General features: G+C 36.0%; 1 protein-coding gene across 7 annotated transcripts in view; it reads right to left on the reverse strand.

Annotated features, from left to right (window-relative positions):
- Window positions 1-27,677, reverse strand: part of LOC143215610 (opioid-binding protein/cell adhesion molecule homolog) — a 553,686-nt gene that overhangs the window by 292,700 nt on the left and 233,309 nt on the right. For all 7 annotated transcript variants that reach the window (XM_076437894.1, XM_076437888.1, XM_076437891.1 and 4 more), the window contains one exon: window positions 15,519-16,851. In XM_076437894.1, the coding sequence (XP_076294009.1) occupies window positions 15,519-15,588 (70 nt within the window). In that variant the 5' untranslated portion in view covers window positions 15,589-16,851. The remainder of the gene's footprint in view (window positions 1-15,518; window positions 16,852-27,677) is intronic.

Here is a 27,677-nt window from a genome sequence, read left to right on the forward strand (position 1 = left end):
TGCCCAAAGGGTACAATAATTTTACGGATCATTTGCATAATGCCATCGGGAATTCACGTGAATCACTTTGATAAGCCTAACAGCAATAGTTTACGTTCTATCCCTTCCTCTCTATTACTATTTCATTGTGCATATATTCTCCTCCTCAACGGCAGACTGACTGCATTTACTGGGCCATCCTATTCAGGCAGTCATACTTGAGAGACTGGACTTTCGACTTTTCAACGCCTAGAGGACTGATATCTCCGGAAATTAATTACCTGGGAATTAATTAATTGGATCTTCATGCAAAATAAAAATTGCCTGCATCGATTGCGAGAAATAGAAACCAAATTGGATGTTATTTCTTCCCTTAATGATTTTAATAAAGGAAAAATCATATATTGACATTATCAATTCGTAAAATTTTGCAATAATTTTGAATTTCATCTCCTCAATTTTGCTATAAATGCATAAACATCCGCTGTTTATAAATTACAATATTCAACTACATTTCGACGTTTCTACGAAATTTCTTGTCTATAAGATAAATAAATCAATAGTTTACGAAAATTATAAATTAAAAATGTCGAAAATTACTTTAAATTTTGATCGTTACTCTATAAGTAATTACATATACAGATACATGATTACACATGCAGATGCATATTTACACACATACTACACATACATTTGAAATAGTTTTTATGGCTTGTATCATTTGTGCAATTCACTACTTTTATTCATTGTTCCTATTAATTTGACCTCATGCTTTTCACAGGTTGAATCTCTTCATTATGTTCAAATTATTTAATAAAAATGTCCGACATTGGCTAACCTATAACATCTGATATTTAATAACAGATATCTTTAGATTCTGTCAAGTGACCAAATACTTATGGCCGGTAATTAGATATGGGACGTCAACGGTGAGTGTGGCGAACCGCAAAGGACCACAGAATTATGTCACCAGCGGACGTGCTAAGGGGTGAGAATGATTAAGTGGTCACTTTCAGTTTCAAAAGAATTTCCTGATAGGAAATAGCGGCCTGACATTACCAATGTTCGAACATTGCATCATTTTGACAATATTTTCATAGTATCACCTTATGTATGCACCATGAAACTGTGTTAACATATTTCACAAATAACAATACGACTATATTTCATGTAAACATAGGTTGCAAATGCTTAATCGAAATGTTATGACAAAAATGCAAATTAATAACGAGTTGAATTTTCGTTCGATGTGCAGCGCGGGAACAGGCTGACGATATTTGTCTAATCTGTTTACGTAAACTGCGTTTACTAATTGAGGTTGTTGTTGACTAGGTTTACTAATTGTGGGCATAGTAAGCTCTGTTTACTAACTCCGGCTGTTTAGTAACTATGGAAAAAATTTACCGAGCAGGAATAACTGGTTACACTGACTGACGCTCTTAATTTTTGTTGCCATGGTTGGAGATGAAGACGAAAGCCCTAGCACTTTAAAGTTACTTTGAAACGTACATGCACGATGCGTGCCATACTGTGCTCGCATGTCTCGTCCGCAATACGGAAATGGAATCTTCGTGATAAAAAATATACGAAATGTGTCTAGGTGTGTAGAAGGACCGAGAGAAGTCGTGTCTTCGTTCAAAAGAAAGCCGAACTAGTACAATGAAACCTTTGTTTTATTATGCTTCTCTTCCAAGAAACTCGGTTTATTGTTCCTGTTTTGTCACGGTTAAAATAAAATGATGTGTACCTCGAATAGTAAATGTATGTGTGTTCGTTACATCTTCTTTCAGCTTTACCATTTGTAAACGTTACCCGTGTTATGAGTTAACTTTCGTAGCATTTTCAGTTGTAGTCTTTTTCACAGTGATTTTTAACTTTTGAATTATAAAAGTAGACTGTTTATTTATAAAGTTTATTTAGCATTAACATTGGAGTCATTAGCAACTATATTATGATAGTTTCCACGAAAAAACTCATTTGTTCATACAAAAATATAGATAATTCGACATTTAAGAATTAAAATAAATATTGATAACAGAAGAATAGAATTTTATTTTTATTTCATAAGAATTAATAACGTTCATATAATTGCAATGGGTTGTATAATTTTATAATTGCACAAAGCAATAGAGAAGATCAAAGAATTTATAATGATTATAGCTGTGAAAAAACTAATACGAGGAGAGGTTAATATGACAGCTAATTACACCCCAAACAATGTTTTGCATATTTTCATGAATACTAAAAGAATTTACGTAATATATGTGCGTATTGAACGAAATTACCTGAATCCATTATGCCAAACATGACGCGTCGCAGGACAAAATTCTATTGTAAACTTTCGACTGTTTTTTGCGTAAAACACAACACCTTTGTCGATTATAAAATACTACCCGATTGCACAGCATTGTGTGTATTCTATGGTAAAATATCAAAAGAGATTATTAAAGCAACAATGTGCTCTATTATTCTACGCCGACAGTTATTGATTTATATTGCAGCATGAAAAACAATTGAAAAGTTCGAAAGTATTGCCGTTGTTGATCGTATGCGAGCGTTTTAATTAATCGTGACATCATCGTTAATCGATTATCCCTACAGCACCATTGGCAGTGACTGGCATTCAACGTACCATGCCGGTGAAAAGTATGATATTATACTTTTTAGCAATACACTTTAGTAATAAAACAGTCTGTCGGCTGGTAAAACTTATTGAAGCGTTGTTAAATAAAATACCATCGAAATAAATCCGGAATTTACGGCACATATACATATACAATGCAGTTGTCGATTAGGTAACTCACTGTTGGAAAAGTGTGGAAATGCCATAAACCGCTAATACGACCGAAGAACGGCAATACTCGATTTTCTTTTTTGCAAGAAAACTATCAACATTTTCATAGAATTTTAACATAAATCATAAAATTTCCGAATTTACGTCGACGACTCTGTAGAACGGAAGTAGCTTTTGATCAAGTGAATCTAATGGGATCTGTCCTTGACCGAACGAAATGAATGGGGTCTGCTCTCGACCTGGAGAGTAGAAAGGGAGACCTGTTCCTGATCAAACGAGTAAAATACAGCGAATTACTGTCCATGCCAGTAAAGTAAAGCTGTTTTTTTTTCTGATACGAGGAATTAATTCCATTAAATGGCAGAGCACCGGAAGTGATTACATTTCATATCTGTAATTGCAAAGTATCATGCTGTCACCGTATGTAACACGATAAACAGAACGCAAATTATTAATTAAATGCACGATCCGTTTTGTTTGGAGGAAATTAACTCTCATCCAAGTGCCTCCAACTGATATGTACTTATTACATTAACTGTACATTAGCATAAGGTTATCATTGTAATATTATGTGTGTAATACAGACTGGTTGCAACTCTACAATGAAAAAAAACTCTCATCCACCCCACGTGTTAATTTGACACATTTTTCACCCAAACGATGATGTTATTCTGCCGTTTGAAGAACACTTGATCTGAAACTTTGTGACTTACGTAGTTTTAACATAAAATATGTACACCACAGTGCAGAAGAAAGAAGCACCCAGTATATTAGTTCGGAAAGAAAGTTCTTACAGTTTTGCATTTGAATTTAATAGTTAAAAACCGTAAAAACTTTCTTTCCAACCTAATAATTATAAGATATAATGACAAACAATATCTTTATGTAGAAATTGTACATATTGTACAATGATTGATTTATTGCATTTAAAGTACTAGATAATCCGCAATAACACATATTCTCAGAACTATTCAATTAAACAGCGGATCCTTTTTCAAAACTCACTGTGTTCTTCGTTTTTCTATTAAATATGGCTGTATAATAAAATTAATTTTTGTTTTACTTCTGGCTCTTATTTCGTATAAAGACCCGCAGTCTACTTATTAAGTTGTTATATGTTCATGAGCTTATCAGAGACGTCAATTTCGTTTTAAATCAAATGCAAACATTTGTCAAGCTGATAGTCGGAAATTGCGATGAAGCTTTAACTTAGGTGATAGTTGACCCATGCGTCGCTGTTCAAAATCTAGACCGTGAATTTTAAGGAAAACCTTTAATGACCAGATAGATTAAGGGCAGTGATCGAGCAGAAATGTTGAGATTAGATAACCAGGACACGTGTTATGTTTTACCATGTAGTAAGTAAGGTTCGACCTTTTGTCTCTGTGACTATACGCCAAAACTTGTTAAAGCTTCGACGCAATATAATACTTCACAGTATCTGCCATACTCCACTTAACAAATTCCCTCGAGGGGAAGTAATTGAAATTGTAGAACCCTACAAATGGCACATATAAGAGCTTCTCAAACATAAAAGTGGAAAGCTTTTAGAGAAAGTAGTGTGAAGAAATATCCACTTTGTTTTGCAATAAAGCTCTATTAAAATTACACTGTCCAACACCAAATTTGATTTCAATATACTGTTGGGTCTTTCTTATAGAGTTTTTTGCGCTGATTCCGAATCTGGTATTAATTTTTTCCCTATACGTCCAGTTTTTGAGAAAATGGAGTTTTAAAAAAAGACATATTTTTCAACTTTAAACAAATATTGCGATGTTATTATAAAAGATATTGAATTGTTGTTTACAGCAAAAGATTCTGTAGACTTTCCCGAATACAGTGATATCCAATATTAATACATTATGATTGTTTAAACATGTTTAAACAATGATTAAAGACGGAGATGCACCACTTTTGCACCAATTTTTGCGGATATTTTCGAATTTATCTAAAAAAATAAGGGTCCAGCGAAAAATTGAACTATACCACGCGAAAGAGCAGACTTTTATCTTGAGAAACCCCCCAGTGAAGTTTGCATGGTCGACGTTTTTACCGAACTAGAAAGCAAAATATCTTCGCCCGACATGCGTTGACGCCAGTGGTGCTCTTCCACTAGCGCGGTCGTTCGTCGGGATACGGCGCGTGGCTATAAGCGCGCAATTATGTCAGCTTACTTAAATGTAATATTTTATTAAATGTGTTATACTATTGTTATTTATTATTTATTAGTATATTTATTCTGTATAAATTATTTTATGTATTTTTTAATGTTAGTCTCTCGTTTATAGTATATTTAATACAAAAAATACCTTTTGTAACAAAAAAATAATTTATTCACACACTACACTATTACACTATTTACAAGTCTAATATATATGTGTACACTATTCAGATATAATACACTATATCGATTTAATATGGAGCAAACTATTTTAATTATGTATTTAAGTCAATAAAAATAGTCCCGTTTATATTGTGTTTGGACTTATTTTACTCGGAAGAATCTCGAGTGTTCATTGGCACTATAATCACAATACATAGATAAGACGACAATTACTGAAAATAAAATTTTTCAGTCACCGCATTGCAGACTTTCCTTACATTGTATGTATTCCGTTGTCCGTAGACCGTCATTTATTTCAAAATATCGTGTTGGTTCTTAAGAAAACTGATGCCAGAGTTCAGTTTCGGCTTTGTGTTTGTTGAAACCAGTCGTGTCAAGCATTTCAAATCTGCATTGCTACGTATAAAACTTCATAAAAAACATTTATAGTTATTTATAGTATTTTAGTTGTTGTGTATATAATATATGTATTTTAGTAGTGTATTATATCTGAATAGTGTACACATATATATTAGACTTGTAAATAGTGTAATAGTGTAGTGTGTGAATAAATTATTTTTTTGTTACAAAAGGTATTTTTTGTATTAAATTACTATAAACGAGAGACTAACATTAAAAAATACATAAAATAATTTATACAGAATAAATATACTAATAAATAATAAATAACAATAGTATAACACATTTAATAAAATATTACATTTAAGTAAGCTGACATAATTGCGCGCTTATAGCCACGCGCCGTTTCACCGCAGCGCGCCGCGCCGTATCCCGACGAACGACCGCGCTAGTGGAAGAGCACCACTGGCGTCAACGCATGTCGGGCGAAGATATTTTGCTTTCTAGTTCGATAAAAACGTCGACCATGCAAACTTCACAGGGGGGTTTCTCAAGATAAAAGTCTGCTCTTTCGCGTGGTATAGTTCAATTTTTCGCTGGACCCTTATTTTTTGAGATAAATTCGAAAATATCCGCAAAAATTGGTGCAAAAGTGGTGCATCTCCGTCTTTAATCATTGTTTAAACATGTTTAAACAATCATAATGTATTAATATTGGATATCACTGTATTCGGGAAAGTCTACAGAATCGTTTGCTGTAAACAACAATTCAATATCTTTTATAATAACATTACAATATTTGTTTAAAGTTGAAAAATATGTTTTTTTTTCAAAGCCATGATTTTCAAAAACTGGACGTATAGGAAAAAAATTAAAACCAGATTCGGAATCAGCGCAAAAAACTCTATAAGAAGGACCCAACAGTATATTGAAATCACAAAAAAAGTTGAAATTTGTTGGACAGTGTTATTAAGGGAAGAAATAACAGTCAATTTAGTTTCTATTATTTGCAATTGATGCAGACAATTTTTACTCTGCATAAAGATCCGCAGTATAATTACTTGTGATATATTTGCTATTTTGATTCGAGTTCGAAATGCTTGTTGTTCCATTAAATGAAAATTATCTGAACCCTATTCTCCCTGAATAAGGTCATACCACGGAGGCTCTACTAATGTAATTGTAATACACATTCAAAAGGGGTTCATACGCATATTAAGAAATATGTCAAGGTTTAGAGGAGGTCTAATAGTTCTGCGAACTGTGAAGTTAGCAAGTATGTCGATCACTAATGTACCGTTTTCCTTCAGCGTTTGTGTATTCCAGCATATCAAGACGCATCCGCGACTGTAGGAAGCGGCGCATTTGTATTCAGAAATACTCTGCCGACAATTCACGACAGTGCAAATATGCTCAAGGCACAGTCGAATTACTTAATAAGCCACTTGTTGGAATAATCGAATGGAAATAAAGCCGCGAGGAGATCCGGGCGGCGCGGCGCGGCGCGGCGGTGCGCGGGATTTAATAACGTACCAATGATTCGGGGTTTAATTTTGGCATTCTCCGATGGAGTTGAAATGTGGTATGCTCTAAATCCACAATATCCGCCCCCGGTAGGTAGCCGAACACGGCATAATAACATCAGCTGCTACAACTTCAATAGAACGCCACAACGTCCTTGCGGTACGCTCCCCCATTCCTAACGACGAACTTGAGTTTGGCAAATTGGGTTCTCGTCTAACAATCAACCACATTCCGCAAACGTGTAACACGTCCGCCTGCGCACACTATTCTGGGACAACTTCCTACGAAGTATCAAGATCGAAGTATCGTATTAGGATAGATGCTTCCGAATAATTTCATCATTTGAATGCGAGACAGCAACTAAGATAACGGACTAATCAAGTTCACTTCGAGTCACTTGCATGCACAGGTTTTGTACTCCAAATTTACAGTGCCGGACGAAATGATAGAACGTTTGATGTATTTGTATATTTCATATAACATAATAGGGTATATGTACTTACATATTACTCACCCTATGTATTAGATATGTCCTTCAAAGTACCCATATAGAATTGTATTTTTATTCTCCTTACGTATTACTCATTACCCTTAACACATTTGGTTCAATTTAAACAAAATTATGCGATTTTTAAATGTGTCCAAATACTTATGAACAGTAGTGTACAACTTTTTAAACGACCTAACATAATCGGTATTTGATTATTCGTGTAAAGATGTATTGAAATTGTAACATTGATTGCTTTCGTGCAACTCCCTGTTTGCGAGAAAATCGAGTCGGGAACTTTTGTAGTAAACACTCTCTCAAAGTAGATTGGTCAGTATATTTGCCTATTATACTGTGTTCCAACTTGTAACGACCAGCGATAATTGTACGGTATAATTCATTTTCAGCAATTTCACTATTCCCTACATATCAATTTATGGACAAATTATCGTAACATCGTTAGCGCTGCACGCTATGTTTCGAGAATACCAAGTTTAAGTACATCGTTTGATACACAGTTAACGCGTAGAGTGCTATCACGCATTCATGATAACAACATTTTTTAATTTCTGTCGCACTTTTATGAAATGACTCTTACGAAATAAGAAAAATCAAAAAATCACAAACAATTTGAGTACTTGATTCAGTTGACTTTTGACAAATCACTTTACACATTTTGGCAACTGAACCTGATATGAATAGATTTATCATTGCAATTTCTATATAACGAAATATTAACAACATATTTTGTACCTTGAAGGCCATTATGTCGAATGAATTCGTTTCGGCACACGTTTTCATACTATGATGACTAGACTGTGGATTTTTAGGCATTTATGTTGGAATATCTGCAAAACTAAGTCGAGTGTTGAAGGATACTAAGAGTGTCCCGGAATATTTTAACGGTCCTCGGGTCTTTGTCATTGACTTCGGTCAGAAGTGGAAGGCCTGCAACCTTCAAATACAAAGAGGCCCTGAGTAATAAATTAAGGGACTTCCCACATCTGTTTTCCCCGAGTGGACCCAACAGGGGTTTTTCTTTCCCCTAAAACTTTCTCTGTAGCTTCACTTCAGTTTCGGCTCGCTAACGATACAGACGTCTTCTGACTAGTTCTTCTTCGGTTAAATAAAGAACAGACAGTTTGAATTCTTGTGCGTTATTTCTGCATTATAAATACCCATTTCCATTAATTTATAAAGAAGTTAGTTTGGTAAAATGTAAAACAGTAACAGATTAGAAAAATTCGAATATTGTAATGTTGTTTTTAACGTAACAAAAAAAGTCGTTAAGGGATGAAATCGATTTTTATTTTATTCCTGCTTCCCGCAATCAATGCAGAATATTTTTATTTTGCACGAAAGTGTATAACTTTTCACTCTTTCATTTTTATCTAACGTTTACTTGTTGCAAGAAACACGCTGGCTATTGTTAGCATGAACACCCTGTATAGTTTTCCTACTTATTTATACAATTTATTAGTCACATAATTTGTTCATTTCAAATACTTCATTAGCTTCAAAATATCTACAACCTTTCACATTCTCATGCACACATAAATACAAATAATACTCGTTTATATTTATGAAATCATATTCATTTAACATTGATGAATTCTCTTTCTCACAGTATTCAATTAAGAATCATTACAGATTTCTAAATTGCGCGTATATATTCTGGAAAATCCAGCTTCAATGGAAAAATATGATGACTATAACAAAAACTAGGGGAAAAAACGCTATGTAAAAGTCAAGAAATGGTGCAAAAATGTTCCGTTCATGACACACGATTCCCTTAAAACTTTTTCCCTTCACACGGCACGGAATATATTGAAGTAAAAAATTGGGCCATCAATTTCAGGATCAAAATTACTTTTACAGCGAGGCTTTTAAAAAAAAATGTTCATCCATCTTGGCAGAGCTGTGTAGGCGATAACCATTACTTTTGCCGATTCTCTGGAAATTCAGCAACGCGATGACTTTCGCGTCAATGGATCGTATATGTATATGTATTTTCTGGATTAGATTGGTCATTTTTCTTTCGTGATAGTTGCGTTAAGTAAGATAAAAATCACTGAGTAGAAAGAAAATTGTAATACTGTTAAAGGTCACGTGTGAAAACGGTGGATTCTTAAGTCAAAGACGAGCTCGGGCGGAGCTAATTACTAGAAAATGAGCTTCCGCTTAAAAATGCAATTTTCAGTGATGCTCCTATAAAAGTTTGCCTCTATGGAATTTCCAGACACCTCATCTTCTGATCCAGGCCGCAGTACCTTGTATTGAAGCTGATGGCTGCTGGGAGCCTCGAGAACTCCGGGTAGATCGAGGGGGATGAGAAAAATTTGTTCTGCTAATTCTGGCGACGTTTATTCTCCCTAAGCTAACAGCTCCACGAGAAGCAGAATAACGTGTTAATTAGGGAGCCCGGATAATTGAGTTTGGAGTTTTTCAACGCGGCACGATTTCGTAATACCCACGGTATAACTAGCAAAATGATGTTTCCGCGCCAGTAAAACGACCCCTGATCAATAAGAGGTAAATACAGGGTCCCTCATTCTCGTCGATTTTTCAACAATTCTGTTGTGCAAAATTTTATTATTTATAATTTTAAATATTCGCGAACGCGTAAACTTTCAAAATCGTGTAAACTTTAAATGTCTGATTCGCGCCTGGATTTTTATTTATTTCATGTAATATCTATAAACATCAATGATGCAATATGACCAAAAAATAATGCAGCAAACCATAAAACCAAAAGTAAGTGAGTCTGCTTCGAATAAATCTAAAGGAAGGATAATACTGTAATACTCGTCTTAATTCAAAAGATGGCAAATGGTGAATATATTTGAATCAAGATCATTTTTAACGAAAGAAATAATTAAAAACAACAAAGTATTGTATAGAACGAGTATCGTCTAAACTCCTCGATGTAGTGGGGATAAATATTGCACACATCTCTTTCACACGTATCGAGACACTACTGTACTCATCATTAATTATGACGTTATTCCATTCGACATTTTATTAGCCTGAGTTAACTGATTGAAAACTGACAATACCGTACCAAACTTGATATCTGAAAACCTTGTACGCGTGTCATAAATTTGTCACGATTTGTATTGGAGGATACTGTCCGTCCAGTTTTTTAGGTACAAGGATAAGCGAGCTGTCATGTGAGAATATATACGGGATGTCCCGTGCACCGTGGACAACCAATTGAGAAGTATGCACGTAGAAGTACTCACTTTTCTCCCGCAGTCGAAATGGAGGAATAAAACTTCTTTGCTTGACTCCTCCTTTTCGAGAAAAATGAATTTAAAGATCCGCTGGATCTGTTATTTTCATGTATGAACGTGTAAAGGTCGTATGAGGATCAACTAAGTTTTTAAAAATGGAATTATGTATTTCTTAATACATCAATATGTATCCAGCCCGACGTAAATTAAGAAATACATTGTTCCATTTAAAAAAACAAAGTTTATATTTCAGCTGAAAAGTTTGCTACGAGTTATAACAGCGTGACAATCAAGATGTCAAAATCGCTTGAGATAGAGCGTGTTTTTGGGAGAGCCAGTGTGATGTTAACTTGGAGAGACAGAGCGTGTTTTCGAGGGAGCCAGTCTGGTGTTAACTTGGAGAGACAGCGTGGCATTTCTTAAACTAGCGTGGAGTGAACTGTAACTTTGAGAGACAGCAAGAGCAAAACTTCTAGCGTTTTGTGAGTCTAATGAATATTACGTTTATTTGAGAAGAGTGTCGCTACCTTTCCTCAACGCGAACCAATAATTCAAATCCCACGGTGTGTGTATATTTAAGGGCGAGAAAGAAAGAGATTTTTTTTATTTCACAGATGGAATTTTATACACAGCAAAATTTTAAAACACTTGACCAATAATAACCTAACCATTTTTGATCAATTGTCTAAGCGGCCTCTGACCTACCCTTAAGCTACTCATATTTGCTATAAAGTGATTTTTAGATTAATGTGGACAAGGAGAACAACAAGGTTAACTCTTTGCCCTCGCTGCTATTTTAACTCAAAAATTAAACATTTCTTCCGACCTACAATTATTTAATTTTGTGGATATGAATTCGGTACAATACCTCATACAATAAATAAATGTTTAGTAACTGAATAGATGCATATTAAATAATGTAAACAATATTTTAAATAATGGTACAGCAATTTTTTAGCGGTGACTCTCAGTCACCACTCGAGTGCTACGGGTTAAATAATGCTAAGGTTTATTTTAAAGCCTTCTATTCAAGAAAATCGTGCTTTGATGCACGTCGTAATATCCAGGAAAGAAGTACTCCGAACGAATCGATAAGTGGAAAACGATTCCATCTGCGTTTTAAGGTCACTGATCTATTTGTTATCGCGCGATCTTTTTTCTCGTTATTTTCAGCGCCGCAATTTCTCGCGAACGCTGGTAAGCATTTTCAATCTCCCAGTTATTGACGCATCCGAAGGGATCGTCGTCTGTAAATCGATGTTTAAAGCGTTCTTGGTCGATGCCATCTCTCTCACGCGTACCAAGGGCATCATTGTCGGAATTATAAATTCTTACGAATGTCGATAACGGCATTCCGTTGTGTCAGAATTATTGGCAGCATGCCTTTCTTCGACATCTTGAAAAGGATCACGGCGTTCCAGCATTTTTATTTATGAGTCAGCTACGAGATCGATTGACTTTTATTTAGTCGAAACACCCGCGGCTGATTTTCCATCAAAATGTATTGGAGCGTCAATTTGTTAAACGAGGAGTTTTTCACGCTAAATAAATGTGTGGTATAGTGTAAAAACTGGCTATGTCCACATGATGCACGTTTGAGATATTTATTTTCCTATGCTATTTTCAAGCAGGTTTTGCAAGATTTGCGTGATTTAATTAAGTATGTCGTTGTTTATTAGGTATCTCGAATGAACGCGTTTATTATAACCTACATATACTGCAGGAATTCCTCTGACATAGCTCAGGCATTTCATCTAACGCCGGCTCTGCTCCGTGATCGTCAAAGTCGTCACGTTCAACACTAATTCACTGATTTCGCTAGGATTTGCGTGTTTGGAAACGCACGAAAGTGATTTTGTGTCAGTGTCTTCGTGACATACTGTTATTTGATTTGGATCTTTGGGGTAGCGACGAAACGTCGCCCCTTAAGGCTCAACTTTATTTTCGGAAGTAGAAGGAAACATATTGAGCTTCGGGTGGTAAGCAGGGGGGATGGGGGATGATTGACATATTTGCAGATACCCAAAAATTGCTCCGCGACGACGGACGCATGTGCGACGTACGGAATCAGCTCAGTTGGCAAAGTTTGCTGTCAACTTCCGCGCGATGCACTCTGTGAAATTTTTGCAATCCGGCGAGACGAAATCATTTTGACGTAAGGAAACCAGTATTATTTACATTTAAATAAATTTTAGGTTTCAATCGGCAAAAACATAACCGGTGGTATAGAGAGTATTCTGTGACAGGTTTGTACTCGTATTAATAGATTTCATTGATGTTTCATGATGTCGCTTCTATCCTGTCGGCACGTTCGAAGAGCAGTTTCTTTGTTATTCATCCGCATCGGTCATTTTAGCAGGTCTGCACGAGTGAAAGGCAATACCAGCGCGATGTTAAAAAATAATGGAGAACAAACACACGAGGTCGCGCTGCGCTGCGACATTTCGTGTAATAATTCATAGGACACATATATGTATGTATGTATGTCGCGATATCTCGCTATGTATAACCGTGCTACAATTGGGTGGCGTGGAGCATTCCAATTCTGGGAAGTTTTAGGTAGCGTCACATACATACATATGCCGCGAAGGAAATACGTCAGGCATCGCCGTAGAATTGGTTTCATTCAATTTTCACTAGTGGAAAAAAAACTGTGACAACGGAGGTAAAATTTCCTAACTCGCCCTGAAATGTTTTTTGTACGGTTGTTAGATATCTGGTGATACAACCGAAAAGGGAATGATTTTATATAATCGTAAAATTTTCTTTAATGACATTTCTACGACGCCAAAATCTCTGTCATTCGGTAAAAGCTACTACTACCTCAACATCACACAAATGACAAATGTACTTAGGCCACTTTCAAAAGAAAAATTTGTATCATTCTATTAACCAGCTAATTTCCTTTTTACAAAATCTTTGTGATTTTAAATATATTAGTTACAATTTGCTTCATAATGCAAAGATAACGTAGAAATGTAAATATTAAAATTGCTGGATAGATTTTTCTCGAAAATGGACTAAGGCCAGTTTCAAAATAAACGGCTGATTAATTGCTACCACGATTGAATATAGTTCAACTGAACCGTCAGAATTATAAATTCTTCCATACGTCGATAGTGGTTTCGTTTCGTTGGAATTGCTGGCAGGCTGCCTTCAATGGAGATCTCTTCGGATCTCCTTTATTCATGAATCCATTCATTGTATGGAAATCAACTAGAACGCGATAGCGATTAAACACTCTCAAGAACACCTCGCTGGAATAGCTCTGTTTTTCCATTATTGCAAAAGCACTCGGAGTTTCTTATCTGTCAATGCCCCGCTATGCTGTGAATTCCTGAAATAAATTTGACACGCCCAGCGTTAGGACGAACTTCTCTGGAAGCATGAAAGCCCGTAAGTAAACCGTCCAAGTCTAAATGTAGAGCGAACGTTAGTTTTCCGAAGGAGTCGCAGCTAATTTCCATAGTACAGGAGAATTTTTGATAACTTATCAAAGCTCCACCAAAAAATTGTTTGACCCCTCGGGGACGACGATGGGTTGTCAGTTCCCTTCTACAGGGTGGCCACCGCAACACTGACTCATATAAAACATAAATAACTTTTACTAATACGTTCTTTTTAATGTTTGATTATTCTACTTGGAAATATAATTAATGGATTTTTTCCACCAAGAGGTGGCACCATTTTTCACGTAAACATTACGTATCACGTTATTATCACGATATTATCACGTAAGTATTTAAAAGAAATGGAAAAAGAGAAGAACTTTTAATATTTCTAATATTTCTTATGCAAGGTTGTTCATTTTTGCAACCTATTTCAAACACGTATGCTGAACTTGTTTTTTTCTGTACTTCATATCAAGACAACATGAAGTGACCCTGAAATAACCTTGAAAAAATGAATATAACATTTCTTCGTCACAGTGACATTTTACATAAAAGATTATGATAAAAGTTTCTCCACATCTTTGCCCTATCACGTACCGTTCAGGAGTTATGTCAAACGGTACTTACTATATAAATAATTTACGACTGTTCATTGTTAGTTCATTTCATTCCATTGTAGAACGACCAAACTTTAAAAGTGACTTACTTGTATTGTTAATTCGATAAAATATTTTTATAAATGGTGGATAGAATAAGACTGTGTTCATTCAGATTTTGCCAGAGTTTGATTATAAATGTGTAGATACATTTACTTAGTAACTTTCCAAACATGGTATCTTTTCAATTATAATATTATAATTGTAAAATAACAAAGGAATCAGACATTTTATTAGCTTGGCAGTTCCAGTGTCAATACAGAATACTGTAACTATGAAAATAGTTAACGACATGAGTAATGATGGCGAACGTGTTAAGTACACACAGAAGTGAAAACAAAGTTTTACACACGAATACATTCTTTCCAGTTGTAAAGTTTCCTGCAATTTAAATTTCTTCCGTTTCGGAGTTAAATTCGAGTTTTAAATTCTACATAAATTCTAGAAGAGTTTCAATTCTCTTTTAATTAGAATTCTAAAGGGTGTCCTCGAAAGAGAGATCAATATTGAGCAAGAATTTTGTCGAACCGCTGTTATATATGACATGCGTGCCAGTGGTAAATAAGGGGAGTGTATCTAGGGGAGACGCTGATTCAATTTACCTGGAACACCCAGTATACTTAGCCGAGTGAAGCCCGTGTAGAATCGAAGAGCATTCATTGTAAATTCTTATGCTCACCCAGGAGCCGCTGTAACGTTTTACTACAAACAACCCGGCCGGCGCGCGGCGTGGCGCGGCAGCGCGATCATGAAAGGGAATGCAAACTCACCGGTTTGATGTGATAGAAATGTGATCAGCGACAGCACGACACACAGCCATCTTCCCGGATGCTCCCTCATGCTGCCACTCTCTTGGTCTCCAGAAATGCTCGGTGACGATTCTTCTTCTCCCGAGAGCGTGAACGAGCTTGTCGCGCGTTCCGACCTCTTTATCAGTTACTCGCAGAGATCGAAGTAAACTGTGAAACGAGGATCCAGATCCACCCACATCACTGTCATGCTGTTCCCCCGTTTATCTTCGCACCGTACGCAAACCTCGTCCCAAAACCATAACTAATCGAGCCTTTGCAATTCAATCGAACCCGACACACTGATTACTATCACCTAGACCGGGGGTTGCTCCGAGACCGCTGGTTATCTTCGGCGAGCAACGTAGGAATCTGTCTTGTAATCACCCGAACTCTTTAAACGTTGTCGGAGGACCGAGCACGTCAGGACACGCTCGAATAATGTCTACCGGGAGGAGGGTTCAGGGTTCAGGGACGCGTCTGTCGATAAGGATTCTACGATTCTATCCTGAAGCTTTTCCCTGGGTGACCGAAGAGGCGAGGATCCAACGCGACCGGAGGAATTGTATTATTCATCAGACACGCGGCTCGCTTCGGGCCAGGATTTACAATTGTGCATTATCGATTCGTCGAATCCATTTGTACGGTTTTACCGGTGGCGCCCGTAATTTCGATCCCCCAGAGTTTTAATATCGCTGAGAACCAGCCTCCCGGGGATCCTCAGCTTCCTCGCACGCGAGACTCACGTGCTCTCTCACTGCGTCCGTCGATCGAGATTCGCTTTGCTCATAATTCGTGGCCGGCTACCGTACGTCTCCGCTCACGGATATCCCCCCGGACACCTTCCCGCCGTCCACCGTTGTACAACGGAAATGGGATCCTTCGTCTTTCTCAACGCGTAAAACGACGCTCCTTGACGAACCGGAGCTCGCAACCCACTTTGTTCGCAGACTTTCGACGACACCAACGGAAAAAAAGAAATAAATAAAAGAACACGCCACTGTATCAGTTCGCCCTGTCGTATATTCCCTCTTCCACCACAAACCCGCGCGCGTCTATCACTTACACACGGCCGCGAATTAAAACGAACAAATGGACTCTTCCTGGCTGTCCATTTAAATTAAGCTCTGCGGGAAATCGTGCAGTTGTTCGCGTGCATCACAGAGTTCGATCACGGACTATTAAGCAGGCGTCATAGAACACATTAATCGATCGTTAATTCGCCTGTCCAGTCTTCGTGTTCCATTAGTTTATAGAGTTTCAGAAATCCCGCTCGTCGGCAAGCTTTTCCCTGCTGATCCGCCGCTTCTGGTATCTGCAACAGAAAGGACACCGACTTATTGTTTAGCTGCCTTTTTCCGTCTGGTATATTATTAGGGCGGTGCAAAAATAAGTTCTCGTTGGCAACAGATGGCATATCACTAGGGTTGCCATCGGTCCGGTTTTCCTCGGATTTGTTCTACTTTTTAGAGCGTCCGGGGACGTCCGGAGGAATTTTCTTTAAGGGCCCTTTAGTGACCTATGAACTAATCTCAAAGGATTTTTCGATATCTTCAAAATTGTTGATTTTACAGACGTGTAAGGAAATGTGTCACCCATTTCTCATGAAATTATAATACCAGAACTAACAAACCGATGAGAATGAGTTTTTAAAAGCTTATTGTGAAAACATAAGAGTTTTATTAAAATGTGGTCGTTTGAAGAAAATGTTTTTTTCACTATTTATTTTGTAATTATTTTACACAAATGCAAGGTTTTCATAGCAGAGAACTCTTTAAAAACTTGGAACTATTACCATTATTTAATAAGTGCCATTATTTAAAATATTGTTTGCATTATTAGATATGTTGGTGTCTAATCAATTATTAAACATTGAAATTCGATTCCTTGTAGAAGTTATGAAATGCTAAGTTTATATTTTTACTGTTTTAGTTATGGTTGTTAACATGTAATTTTCCAAGATTTTCCAAAGTGGGGGCACATAGTTGGAAAAATCTCAAATATTTTTAAATTACAACTCAAAAAATTCTATGATTCTTCAGGGCATGTAAAAAATATACTAATTACTAAAAATCGATCTCTGAGTAAACTTACTTGCTGTGTTAAATGGAGTAAGTTAGCTCGATTAACTACTGGCAAGTAAACGCGAGTAAAATAATAGTAACATTGATAATTAAAATGTGAAATCTAACGGAATAAAGGATTTCATTCACTACATGTTTTTCCCGTGTATTTTTGTGGTAGAAAATGAAATTACTAGTCCTTTGTGCTAATCTTACGCCATTTATCACTGCACTGTATCGTGCCAAAGATTTCCGATAACTGGGCCACTGTTGAACTATGCCTATCAATTTTCCCCCTATCGATTACTAGGTTGCTTTTATTTGAAATTTGTTCAGCAAATCATGACCACCATTTTGACGTGGATTTATAGCAACCAGATATACTTCTTAATTTAAAATTAGTGTTTGGTAAATGAAAATACGAAATGCTTATTTCATATACCACAAATAATCTTTGCACTGACAAAAGTTTCAAGAACCAATTTGTCTTAAAATAAATATTTATTGCCATCATAATTTTTTATATACAGGGCATCCCAAAAATGTACTTCTAAAATATTTTTATCGAATGATATTTATCTCGTTGTGATTGTTTTTAAATAATGCGATAGCTATAAACATTTTTATAAGCCTCGTTATAGTATCATCGAACGAGAAGTGATATGGAATATAAACAAAACACAAATGATATTTTTATAAAAGTCCATTTCTGTGAAAATAAATTTCAACCATAAACTGAATGTTTAAATAATAAACAGCTGAATCTAATTCAATATCAGGCATATCTGATGAATATTCAGATTTGATTTCCATGAAACGAAGCGTGACTTCAAAAATTTGTTTAAATGTCCCACCGGAGTGCTATACGGGTACGAAAAATTTATAATTTGAAAAGACAAACACAGCAGGGAGAAACATACATTTAGAATAAAAATAACAAACACTAGACTGTGGATCTTTATGAAATATAAAAATATTCTGTACAAATTGTGGGCAGCAGGAATAAAATAAAAATTGATTTCATCCCTTAATGACTTTGTTACGTTAAAAACGACATTACAATATTCTTGAATTTTTCTAATCTATTACTGCATTAATTTCGCCGAACTAATTTCTTTATAAATGCATACAGATCCGCAGTCTATTAATCACTAATATCGAAGGCAATATTAAATTAATAAAAATAAGGTAGAATCTCGATTATCCGAAAATATCCTAAAACACAGTAGAATCTTGATTATCGATTATGAAAATAAAAACAATTTAAAGTAAACACTTAAGAAAAAATTAATTATTCCAAAATTTTTTAGTTAAAATAATCCCAATTATCGATCGTAAATGTTCAATATTTAATTTAATGATTACTTTTTCGGCGCTACCGTTTTTTAGTTAACTTGGGTTAATTGTGTAGGTCCCAAAATAGTGTTAGCCTAGGACCCTAAAATTAGTGATCTGCCGCTATAATTTAGAAACAATTACTGTGCATAATTTCATACAACACCGCTGTGATCGGAATCTACAGACAGAGTAGGCAGGCAGAGAAATATAATATGTTGTATGTAAACGCTACGTGCTTGCAATAAAAGAAGGCGTCTGCTGCCAAGAGACACTCTAATCGGATAATAGAACGTCGGGGTAGTAGGATGCTCCGATATTAGGGTATTCGGATACGGGAGACTTTATTGCACGAAGCTTCACGTGGCTGCCAAAGATTTTCTGAGATATACACACTGTGACAATATTACTGGATCTGGGTATCCACTCCGACCGACATATATTGGAAACCATAATACCTTCGGGAGTGTGCTAGTTTAGAAGAAAATGAGACAATTCAGATTCTAAAGCAATTTTCCGATTTTATTCCATTTTTATGAAAAACAAATATGCGTTTCGTGCGCGATGGACAACAGTCTTTCATTAAAACACAGTACCACGATCAACAGGTCGATTGCCATGAACGTAAAAGTCTAGTAACAACTGGCACAGCCTACTGTCCAAATTCGAGCATGTTTGCTTTCTGGGGATGTATGGACGTAAGTATGAATGACTTAATTTTATTGTTAGCCTTTGTTAGAAGTGAAAAATTATGAGGTTGGTGCATTTGAAGTTTACTTGCTCAATTGTTAAATGCAGCACACAATAAAATGGCATATTAAATACATGAACGTGTGGCTCGAAATCATGTAGCTAGCTTGCTTATCAGTAAATGTAATGTGAGTATTAATTATGATGGAACATATTTCGCTTAACACAAAATTGTATAAACGTGCAGTCATTGAAAACATTATTTAAACTTTGAACAAACTCATATGCACTAACTCACTACTGAAAGTTGAAAGAGGAACATTTCCGACGTGCTCTTTTGTGTTAGTTTAATCGTAAAGTTAAAGCAGCAGAGGTTGTTAAAAACATTGGCGCTGTGTGCCGAGGGAACATCATTAGTGGAAGAGAAGCTTAAAGGTGGTTTTCTCGTTTCAAGGATGTTCCTTTTGATGTGCATAACGCTCCACGCCCAGAACGGATACCCAACTTCGAGCAGGACCGTTTGAACGTTTTAATCCACGATGATCCGCGTCAAACAACTTGAGAATTGGGATGGGTTGTGACCGCGCAACTATTGTCCGACATTTAACACTAGATCTGCCACGCCAATCAAAATGACTGGGTTTAGAATTTCATTCTGAAATTCCCACTTCATGATACAATTTTTTTCGCAATCATGTGATGACTTTTACAGCGATAACTAAAGGTGTAATATAGTGTACTTTACTTCTGTTTTATTTATACAGAATCAAAATAATTTTGTATAATGGCTAGTTATATCGATATCAGTCATTTTGACTGGTACTTGTCAAAGTGGAAAAGTATCCTAGAATCCATTTCCCGCACCTGAAACCGTTAATTAGATATGCAGATAGATTTCTCGATGCTTTTGTTAGGAAATGTTATCGCACCCTACGTCTTATCTAGCGGCAAAACATAACATAAACATAGCCGTGATGTAACGTAACATAAACATCGATGTGGTCTTACGTGGTTATTCTGTATACCATAGCGTTTGACTGAGAATTAAAATAAAATTTCGAATTACTACTTATGTTATTTGTTAACTGTACTCTTTATTATACTATGATAATATTAAAATTACACTGTATGAAATTATAATTGAATATTCATTAAAAATATATATATACATATACAGGGTGACCATTATAAAGCGTTACAGACGAATATCTCCGAAAATATTGATTATAGGCAAAAATGTTTGAGATGAAAGTTGGAAGGTGAAGGTCACCTTGATTTTTTTAAGTGGAAAGACCTACTTTCTGTACCATGAATCGATTGACTATCGAATTCTGAGTAAAAATGTATTGACCTCCATATGTCCTAAATCTAATAGTTAACGAGATATAATATTATCGAAACAATTTTCTTTCTTCTTTGGATAATATGTCGTTAACTATTAGGTTTAGGACATATGAAGGTCCACACTTTTATACTCAGAATTTGATACTCTAGCGATCTATAGTATCAAGAATAGGATATTTCATTTAAAAAAAGAAAGTTGATCTACATTTCACCTTGGAGTGTCCATCGGGAAAAATAAAAATCCCACCACGTGGGATCCCACCACATCAAATTAATCACAAAATTCAGAGCTTTCCAATGATATACAGTTCAAAAGGAATGGTCACTAAATAATAATGATACAATAAAAGAATTACGAAATTTTCTAACCCAACATATTAAAGAAGTTTTGGAAAGAAATTAAAAGAGGGTACCTAGGTACCCGGTTAGGTTATTGACACGAAGATTAAACGAAGGGGCGAAGATCTGAAGTTCGCAGACAAAACAAATAAACATTGACATAGAGGCCGATTATCCATGCATTAATAAAGTTTAAACTTTTTAACCCCGTATTGCCATTACACGAAGGGGCGAAGATTTGAAATTTTATAGAATCACGTTTTAGCGGTAGGACATTGTATGAAGCACGGTTTTTACCGTAACCAACGATACTGCGTCAAACAAACCACACGGTGTACGTGTCCCTATGTCGCGTCTTCGGTTCGGAATTACTCTGTCGGGGAGTAATGGAATTCAACGTATTTCGTTACTGGTGAATTTCTATCCGCAGGATGAAATGATAGTTGCTGGACGTGGGTATAACAGGGAACGCGCACCCGGTGATTGAGATAGACCGGACAGAGTGCTTCAACGAATCTCGACAGTTAGAGGACGCCCGGGTACAAATCCTGGGATAGTTAAGGTGTCTTAAGCGGCTTGTGTATGTATTCGTACAATTCTGCAGGAACGAGGTGTAATTACCTCTTTCTATCCCTGTCGACCACGCGATACCGAGTTCGAAGTTCCAGAGATATAGCATCGGCGCCTAGCAGGTGCGCCAGCCAAGTCCTAGGGACTACAGAATGCACGGAGAGTCACGCGTATAACTCGCCAGTTTAAGATTGACCCAAGATGCGATTACTGTCTATCCCGGGGATGGGTATGAGCGGGATTTAGACAACTAGTCCGTCGATCCTCGCAACATTCAACGAACACCAAACAGAAGAAACTCTAATCCTCTAGATTTAGGCTGTTAACGCGGGCGTTGCTGCTGAAGCAGCAACGACTCTTTCACTAATTCGAGAACTGATTACCAGACTGCGGATTTTTATGCATTTACGAAGAAAATAGCTGGTAGACATCACAATTATTCCTTCTTTTTAAAACTGATCACTAGACTGTGGATCTTCATGCAATTATGACTTTTGAAAATTTTCAAAAAATTCTAGGAAATACAATACGACAGAATTTAGTACGATTTTCATTTATTTCAGATCTACAAAGGCTACTACTACGGAAAATAAGATTATACTTACAAAAACCACCCTAAAGAATAAACTGCGGAGGTGTACCCTTTTCTGTATAATTACCCACATAATTTTAATTCATAAGAATTTTAAGTCAGTTACTAAGGGATGGAAAAACAGTTTATTCGCGACTACCCTTTGAGATACCACCTTAAGAAAGGAGGAATAATTGTGATGTCTAATTTTACATGAACAAATTGAAAGAGGAGCAACAATCACTCTCTTAGGACATATTAATGAACATATATAATTATGCAGAAAAGGGTACACCTCACCATTTTGACGATACTCAAATATCTTGTAGAATTCATAATTCTGAGCAACTTTTTCCTATTAAAGATGTAAAGTAAAGTAGCCTAATAAAAGACTGCTAATATTAGACACCTGCTGAAGTTTGTTTAGGTGTTTAAGTTAGAAGTAACCTCCAATATGGTAAGTGTATAATCATTTTCACAAGTACTGTTGTATAGTGCCTGCAACGAAGTATCAGATTTCTGATAATCCATAATCTGGTAGTTATTTGATAATTATCGTGCCTCAATATGGAACTAAACGAAGTTCCTATTACAGTTACCAGTGTAAATGGATGATTTAATAACTGGAATAGTTATTTAGTAAAGCAGTTAGAGGAAATTGTTTAGTAAAGCAGTTAGAGAAAATATTCAAGCAATATTCAAGCAATTTATTCAAGCAGTTAGAGGACGTACTATGGGTTATAAATAGATAGCGAATCTTTAATCTTTACACAAAACAAAAATGTTCTATTTAAATTGCAACTAACTGTACTTAGCGGTTTAATTGACGTTTTTTCTTAGATCAAGGCCTTTACTGTACCTCTTAAAATTTCTTCTATTTTGGAGAACACCACAATGTACTTAAAACTTATTATTGATCTTGAAAAAGCCATTCCACTATATTCGAGCTTGAATGTAATTGTGAATGTTCTTAGCAGTTGGAAATAACGTCCTGTTCTTTTATGTGCCCCATATATTGTGTCGTTCTCGTAAATAATAATGAGATGTCTGGGGACTAATAAATTTTTTTATGCCCGTCATTGGGATCACGAAAGACTGGTTAATAAACTGCAAATAAATATTTGAATTGGACTCGATTTTAGCGTTAAAAGAAAGCCACAGCCCATGGAAATATAAATATGCTATCGACGGTTAAAAATTTAAAGTCGACCTAGATATCAATTCAAATTTAGTGAATAAAATTTGATAATTTTTAATGTAGCTGGAAAACGGTTCAAGAAATGTCAGTTCCGTTTCACCTCGGAATAGTAATTCTATTTGTCGCTGAGAATGAGAAATAATTACGTTCGCTGTCGGATTCGCCTATTTTCACCTCATTTTAATTCTATTGGTCTTGTCTCAGATTCATGACACTTCTATGAATAATTCATGCGCCGAATATAAATATTCCTGGCCGTATTAATCCATAAATACTTGCAGAAATATTCTCAGATGTGTCAATAGGGGGACCGTTCAATTCTGAACGCTTACATAATGTAGCAGATCATGTTACACATGATAAAGAATAGATTTTGAATTTTATATACATTTGTCAAGAATCGATAAACCAAATACAAAACAGTGAAAACATTTAACGGATTTAAAAATAATTCGAGCTTGTAGAGACGATTAAAAATACGAATAAATATCTGCGTGACTGCTGTAGGAATTAAAGTACACAATTTTGATTTTGCATGAAAATCCACGGTCTAGTAATAAAGGAGTGGAGTTGTTGAATTAAGGCAACGATTAAAAATCACTGAAGGACGACAGCGAACACGAATAACGAGTTAACACGTCTGTTCCGGTTAACAGGTTAAGTAAAATATGAGTAAAATAAAGTGTGCGTGTGAATTTAAAATGTCAACATATTTAATTCACAGCAGAATTTTTATAAAAATTCTTCTACCAAGTAACAAGTACATTTGTGCCGTCAGAGTAATGTGATGTCAAATGAATGTTTACGAAATAATTACAGTTTAAATATAGGCAATTTTTTGATAATCGGATGTTTAGTGTATAATTGCATAGAGACTTGCCATCTGCTTATACATACAGTGAAGTCTTGATCTAAGAAAATGCCCTAGCAGTGGAGGGGATATTCGTTTTCCGAGATCCAACGGTTTCCGTTTTCTTAGATCAAGGCTTTACTGTACTTGTTCGACAACTCAATGCAGCAGATTTCGTTTTACTAAATAATGACAAGCAGAAAAATTGTATACTCTACATTTATAATTCTAAACTTTTTCATACATTGAGGTCCTTACAAAAATGTTTGATTGCACCTTTTCAGTTCATTTTCACATCGATTGTACCATTCGAGCTACCGGGTCCTTTATTTTGAAATTGGTATACGCTGCATGATATGTAGATGTAATTTTAGATCGATAAAGGATAAATAGCACCAAATGTGTTATGACCGGAAATAGTGAGTCATAGAGAACGTATCGTATATTATTACAGGTTACATGAATATATTACCCATTGGTAGCCGAAAGCACGCGTACCGTGCGAATTTTCAACAACTTTCCACAAATTTGAACAGTTCCCAATTTATTCGTTAAAATTCTGTATTTACATGTTAGAGAAGTCGATAAGCGAACGGTCGGACAGTTTCGCATGTGAATTACTGGACTGCATGTAAAGAATATACCGAGCAAACAATTAAAATGATTGTACAGAGGATACGTATCTGATATCGGGAAATTTATCCAGAAGAACACAGTGTGTGGAAGTTAATTTCACTGCTTCATAATGGTATACAAATGTTTTAAGGTGTTAAATAATATTGTTGTTGCTTAATTACAGAGAAAATAGTGAAATAGTTAAAAGAACACCATTTTCTATTAGTCTATAAGCTTCGTTATGTAAACACAGGACTTTGTAAGTACTAAATAACTACTACAGTTATTCAATTATCCGTTTACATTGGTAATTGCAAATATAAATTTCGTCATCAAAAGCAATTTGGTTTCACTGGGTAAAAGATACATCTAAACAACACGAATAACAACTGAGGAAATAAGTTTGAACACCAACAGAGATAAACCTAAACGAGGAGACTCTCTGCGTAGTGTGTTTGACAAGCAACGGAGAAGACCGGACTAAATATTTGTTATCATTGTAAATTATACTGAAACTGTTCTGAATTAGGTTAGTAAATTTTACTGTGTCCGATACTAGGTACCACCTAAGGGGGTAGACTCGTTTCCGGGATTGCAAGGATGCGGGATGCGCCTTCTCATTTCTCGATAATGCAAAGATGGAGGTTTTCAGTAGTAAAAGGGCTAGATGAAAGATCAATCTAGGCCGCAGTCGCCGTCAAAAGTCCTATTTTTACGTTAACGAGGCGTAATTTGCATTATTCGGCAGCATGTAGCTGTCACAGCTATATGAAAACAGCTACATGCGGAGCTTTATGCTTCCGAATAACGCAAATTACGCCTTGTAAACGTAAAAATATCTGAAATCTGAAAACGAGACTACTCCCTTAACGATCTCTCAAAATCATATACCAAAATTTAACGTGTATGTAAGTTAACTATTATTATAACGTTGATTATTTTGTTCCTGTGATCGGACTTCTAATATTGTTAACTTATAAATAACGTAGAATAAAAAGACTAGAACATTATTTTTTCTTATTTATTTTAGAAAATCCTTAAGCCCCCGACACTAGGGGAACTCCCCCTAAGTGGCCGGCTACTTTTGTACAATAGTGTACACGCCTCAGCATCCTCGAAGAGGTTAATGCTACGTATCGATCTTCCACCTATCAATGAAATCTGTTCGATTATCGGAGAACTGTTCTATCAACAACGAAAGCGCTTCAAGAAATTCGTTTCCACTTAATCACTGCAGAGGATCGGCTATCCCTGCATCGAAAGTTAAATAAAAGCTTCTAATCTGTTTGGGTGGCGTCACAAAGGGAAACGTAGGGAAACAATATTTGCGCTGCGTCAACATCATCGATAACACTCGGAGGGTGGAGAGGGGTGGAAAAAAAGACTACAGACCTATTAACCGTTGTGGGAATTTCTCCGGTAGCAAATGGGCGAAACGATGGGAAGTCTATTCGAAGGGGAAATTGCTGGTGCTTCTATCACCGGGAAAATGGTCTTTCATCGAGGTACTAATTTGACGGTTACGTGGCAGTTTCCTGCCAACTAAGCAATCGTAACTCCGGGGTCGAAGTTCCTGGGCACGAGTATATGTCGCAACGTTCTTGGCTTTGAAGAACAACGCGGGATGTTTGCATAACGCGTTGCAAGGATCGACGCAGGGACGTCCTCACCCCGTTCAGATTGCAACCCCTGGTAACCTGTGCTGTATATAGCGAACGATGATGTGCTGCTTTGACGATGGAACCGTGGTTATGCAAAATTTAGAGTAGATACGTTTTACATTACACAGGATGATTCCTGATGACGTTACAGTCACGGATTAAACGATACAACACTCAACTAGTTTGTTCATTTTTATCTAGTAGATATTAGGTGTGCAAATAAGTTTTTTCCTTTTCTCCAAATTCAAGATTTTATTACATTTTACGTACATAAAATGTAATAAAATCTTGTCTGGCGACTACCAATCTTTCTGCCAATTCTTCTTGCATCTGGGTCGGATTTTCGTTGAGCAATCCCTCTAACTCACCGTCATCAAACTTTCTCGGTGCACCTGAACGATCGTCGTTTTCCAAATTAAAATTTCCGGCTTTAAATCTTTGGCACCACTTTTTGCATGTTCTGTAAGATACGGCGTTCTCCAAGTAACGCAAATGATGCTTCTCGCACGCCATATTGCTTGAAATGGTTGCATAGAACTGGAAACTCTTAGAGTAAACTAAAAGAATGCTCTTTCAGATGGTTCAGAAGGAACTTATTTGCACACCTAATAAATGAAACTTTTTGTATGCACGTCGCGTATGTACGTTGAATTTATCTAGATACATGTAAATTATCAAAACAGTTTAACAAATGGAATGTGTAAAAAGAATTTTTGTTTAGAATTTGTTTAATATTCAGTACTTTGTGTGAAGAACCTTCTTTACTTTTTTTACTTTACTTTTACAAAAATTATTCAATCATTTATACGGCATGCATTATGGAGAATATTAATGAAAGAAGCTACAAACAGAAAAAAATTTATATGAGACAGCTAGTTGAAAAAGTTTGAATAATAGTTTTTACG

Source organism: Lasioglossum baleicum, chromosome 14 (genome assembly GCF_051020765.1).
Source record: "Lasioglossum baleicum chromosome 14, iyLasBale1, whole genome shotgun sequence".
NCBI classification, from domain to species: domain Eukaryota; kingdom Metazoa; phylum Arthropoda; class Insecta; order Hymenoptera; family Halictidae; genus Lasioglossum; species Lasioglossum baleicum.